Source organism: Alosa pseudoharengus, unplaced genomic scaffold (assembly GCF_046254945.1).
Source record: "Alosa pseudoharengus isolate Yale_2024_CS ecotype anadromous, Long Island Sound unplaced genomic scaffold, YU_APseudo_1.1 YU_APseudo_1.1_scf_20, whole genome shotgun sequence".
Classification (NCBI taxonomy): Eukaryota; Metazoa; Chordata; class Actinopteri; order Clupeiformes; family Clupeidae; genus Alosa; species Alosa pseudoharengus.
Genome location: NW_027468664.1, coordinates 5,737,946 through 5,742,945, shown reverse-complemented (window position 1 = coordinate 5,742,945; position 5,000 = coordinate 5,737,946). Strand labels below are relative to the sequence as shown.

The 5,000-nt window shown below is 54.2% G+C and overlaps 1 protein-coding gene across 7 annotated transcripts in view; it reads left to right on the top strand.

Annotated features, from left to right (window-relative positions):
* dennd5b (DENN/MADD domain containing 5B) overlaps window positions 1–5,000 on the top strand; it is a 59,633-nt gene that overhangs the window by 38,130 nt on the left and 16,503 nt on the right. For all 7 annotated transcript variants that reach the window (XM_076296323.1, XM_076296324.1, XM_076296321.1 and 4 more), the window contains 2 exons: window positions 2,289–2,945; window positions 4,042–4,273. In XM_076296323.1, coding sequence (XP_076152438.1) covers window positions 2,289–2,945; window positions 4,042–4,273 — 889 coding nt within the window. The remainder of the gene's footprint in view (window positions 1–2,288; window positions 2,946–4,041; window positions 4,274–5,000) is intronic.

Genomic DNA, 5,000 nt, shown 5'->3' with positions numbered 1-5,000 from the left:
CGCCCGCTCCACTGCATGCTGCGTTCAAGCAGCCGTGACCTAGAAACTAAGGATGGCAATATCTGGAACAGGAAGGGAAAGTGTTGTTGAGACCCGACTGTAAACATTTGAATGTCTCACAGTGGCCATTTTCCCATCAGTCCATAGTGGCGATTTCCCCATCTCATTCCACTCGGTCCTTTAGCGTGGTCAGAAGGTCAGTTCACTTGGGTGACGAGGCCCGGGGGCCCAGGGGACAAGCAGCCGCTAAAACATGTTGAGAGTGTTGAGACTCTGCTCCACTCCCATGTTTGATGCACAGGGACTGAGCCGGGGCTTTTGGAGGAGCAATCTAGGCCAACACCCCTACGAATACACCACGGCCTTCACAAACAAACCGTGACTCAGCGACTCGTTTTTGACATGCCTGAGGTGGACGCCTCTCCTGCGCTGGGCATCCGCTAGAGCCCGCGTGCCCTCGTCTGGACATGTCACAGCAGATCTGTGCCCCGTGACCGGAGATGGGCCTCTCACGGGCCCACACACATGACTCAGACATCAGCCCAGCTCCAGCTACTGGAGAGGGAGAGAGAGGGAGAGAGGGAGAGGGAGAGAGAGGGAGAGAGGGAGAGGGAGAGAGGGAGAGAGAGAGAGGGAGAGAGAGAGAGGGAGGTGGGAGAATGATTGCAGGACTACAGGAGAGTGAGACCTCAGCCTAGCCTTAGCAGATGAGAGAGAGAGAGAGAGAGAGAGAGAGAGAGAGAGAGAGAGAGAGAGAGAGAGAGAGAGAGAGAGAGAGATTGCAGAAGTGGGGGAGAGTGAGACCTTAACACAGCCCCAACAGATTAGACAGAGGGAGGTTGAAAGAAAGCAAAAAAGAAAGAGTGTTGCTTTCTTTCTCTTTCCCTCTCTCTCCATCAAATATTATAAAACAATGGGATAGAGAGTGATGGAGAGTGAGAAGGAGTGTGAGGGTAAAACTGCAGCTTAGAGACGGGGCTATTTTAACCATGCTGCCGCCAAGCACAGGTCAGAGCTCGCACGCAAGGTCAGCACTGCAACAAGGAGGGCTTGGACAGCAGACACACACACACACACACACACACGGGCCCCAGAGAGCTGACTTGGCTGAAAATGCTTCCTCCTCACACACCCTTGGGGCTGTTCCGGCTCTCCTGCTCTGCTGTGCTGCCAAGGCTACTGCAGCCCAGCCAGTGGTCAAGGTCAGGGCCGGAGGAGGTGGGAATCCGCCGCGGAGCGGAAGGGGCGAGATGGCGCCCGCGATGCCGGTGAGGCAGTGGAGGAGCATGGCATCTGTCTGCACCACCATCTGCAGTGACCCTCTGTGGGACCAGCAGTGGCACTCCATTCTGGCTCAGTGAGCTGGGCGGCTCTGTGTCCAAGCGGTGTGTGTGTGTGTGTGTGGAAACTGGAGTGGGGAACACAGTCCCTGTGGCCCACCTCTCACCTCTCCCTGTCACACATGGCTCTTCACAGCCCACTGCCGCTGCTGACATGGACATGTCTTCACACTTCAGAGGTGACAGGCCTGCTGAGCTGCGAGAGAAACACCACGCACACACACACACGCACACGCACACGCACACGCACGCATCTCACACAATCTTGCACATAAATAACATTGCATGCATACAGTTCCTTTTTGTGTTCACACACACACACACACACACACACACACACACACACACACACACACACACACTTGATTTTGTGGCTTTATAGGTGAGCTGCTTGTCAGTCCTGTGGCAGCATGAGTTGTTGAGCCCCTATGCTTGAGTGCTTCTTACACAGGCAAAGTGAGACCACACAGCTGCCTAAGGACAAAACCAGCATTAGTTTACAGTCCACACACACACACACACTCGCACACTTAAACACACATGCACTCACACACACATGCACTGCTGTGCTCTTGTCTGTTCCACTTCACCCGTTTCTGCCTCCATTTAATGCTTCAGTGTATCATCCGATTATTTCCACACCAAACACAAGCGGTAGGGAAGACTGGAGTTTGTAGGTCAGTGTGCAAATCCAGTAGCAGTGGGTCAGACACAGGTGTCTGGACATGCGTTACCTTTGGCCTTTATTTTGACTGTGCCCTTGGCATGCTGGTTGTTCCCAATTAATATGAATGATGTGTACCTGGTCTATTTCTGCTCACTCTCCATTGTATGTGTACCACATAGCTGTAGTTAGACACACACACACACACACGCACACGCACACGCACACGCACACGCACACGCACACGCACGCATACTTATCCTCTCCTCTCGGTGTGCCCGCAGGCGAACCTGTGCTTTGTGGACGTGGACAACCACACCATTGAGCTCCCTGAGGACTTCCCCCAGCTGCCCAACAAGCCAGAGTTCATCCGCGAGCTCACCGACGTGCTGCTGCGCTTCGGCCTCTCCCCTGAGGGCAGCAACGCGCCCATCACCCTGACCGCCACCGCCCCCACTACCACCACCGCCACCACCACCAGCAGCACCACCAGCAGCCGCAGCCGGACGTCCGGTAGCCCCAGCGCCGGCCTGAAGGGCAGCGTGCTGAGGGAGCTGGTGGACGACGGGCGCAACGGCAACCTGGGCCGCGAGGACATGGCCGTGCTGGAGCTGCTGCAGGGCAGCCCCACACTGGACCGGCTGCAGGCGCTGGCCAAGCGCACCGGCGTGACCGTGGACCGCCTGGAGGCCATCCGCAGGGGCGTGCGGGACGGACAGGCCGACGGGGAGACGGGCGGGGGTGGGGGCGGCGCGGGGGGCAAGCGGTCGGCTGAGGACGAGCAGGAGCTGCGGAGCGGCCAGCTGAATGTGCAGCTGCGCGAGGTGTTCGCCGGCCGCTTCGCCACCATGTTCGCCGACTACGAGGCGTTCGTCATCCAGAGCGCCCCCGACCTGGAGTCCTGGCTCACCAACCGGGAACAGATGCACAACTTTGACAAGGTAGGAAATACACACATGATGCACACACACACACACACACGCACACACACACGCACACACACACACACACACACGCACACACACACACACACATACTGCACACACACACACACACGCACACATACTGCACGCACACATACTGCACACACACACACACACACACGCACACATACTACACACACACACACACGCACACACACGCACACATACTGCACGCACACATACTGCACACACACACAAACACACACACACACGCACACATACTGCACACACACACACACGCACACACACGCACACAAACACACACACACGCACACATACTGCAAACACACACACACACACACGCACACACACTGCACACACACACACAAGAAAGGAGGAAACACACAAGAGGAGCAAACACACACACACACACACATACACAAGAGAAGTATACATACACCCATTCACACAATCATGTCCCCTTGTTGTTCTCTTGCTAAGAGACATCAATTGAGAGGAGAGTGTGTCCACTAATGTCTTGCTCTCCTCCTCTGCCATGTCTGCATCAATCCATCAGATAGGTATTAACTAGAATGTGGGGCAGCTGCAGGCTAGTCCCTCTTAGTCTGGCCTCCTCAGGCAAAGCAGATGTTGCTCTTAGAGAAATGGGGTTGCCATAGATTCACTCATCACCTTTAATGAGGCTCTGCTTCTCAGAATGGGCTGCTCAGGAAATGAGAGTGTCGATGTTAACATTATAGAACCGTTCAAACAGCATTTTTAATTGACCCCACTTAGACAGAAGCCGGCCAGAAAGTGCTCTCCTTGACTCGAGTATTGAACATGTATTTTTTCATCCTCTGAGAATCATTGCAAAGCCAACAGCTCCCAGATGAGTCAATAGGGATGAGTTTGGTATTATAGTGATGGTAGTGTAACAGCGCCTGCTCCCAAGGCCACAGGAAATGAGTTCTCTGTCCGCCAGAAATTGGCGAGGTTGTGTGAAATTGGATTTATTTGTGGCAGGTACAACTGTGCCCGTTCAGGACCGTGTGTCACCAGCAGCAAATAAAAGTGTGTGTGTGTGTGTGTGTGTGTGTGTGTCCAACCCCAGGCCTCTTTCCTGTCGGACCAGCCAGAGCCCTACCTGCCGTTCCTGTCGCACTTCATCGAGACGCAGATGTTCGCCACCTTCATCGACAACAAGATCATGTCCCAGTGGGAGGAGAAGGAGCCCATGCTGCGCGTGTTTGACGGACGCATCGAGAAAGCCCGCCTCTTCAACGTGCGTGCCCCCAGCCTCCGCTCCTCCACCTACCAGAGGTGCACCATACTGGAGGAGTCAGGTGAGCTCACCTGTCGAATGAGCGCAGTCTCTGAAGCGCTTTCAGATCCCTTCAAAAGAGCTCTCAAATCCCATAGAAACAACTCTCAAATCTCTCTACATTTGATCCCTGCGATGCGCTGAGAAAGATGTGTAGTGTTTAAGTGAATGGCATTCTGCCAAATAAAGGTGACTCCCAGGATTGTGGGAATTGGATGCATGTGTGTGTACATTATCAGGGGTACTGTGTGTGGACTTTTTGTCATTCAGTGCAGTGGCAGAGACGGAGGAGGCTGCGGGACTTTGGGAGAAGGTTAGCTGAATGATGAGGCAAAATGAATCTTCCCTGGCTGCGTCACACCCGCACCCAAATAGACAAAAGGGCAGACTGTTCCGGGATGCTCTGATAATAGTCAGAGAGGGAGAGAGAGATGGTGGTAGAAAGAGATGGAGGTAGAGAGACATGGGGGGAGAAACGGAGGGAGAGAGAGAGATGTGAGGAGGTTTTTAATGAAGTCTTTCGAGCGAGAGAGCAAGCGAGTGAGCGAGAGCGAGAAACATAAAGGTGTCTTTCAGATCTCCTGGAGTTGGAGAGGGTACATGGATGTTAAGTGCTCCTGCCAGAGGAAGTAAAGAACATGTTCAGGCAGAGGCAGAGCCTGTGGGCAGTCCCAAGGTCCGTGTGGACACTGAAGGAAGTCCGGAGTCCTTTAAAGGGAGCCTGTCAGCTGTTGGCAAGTGTATGTGTT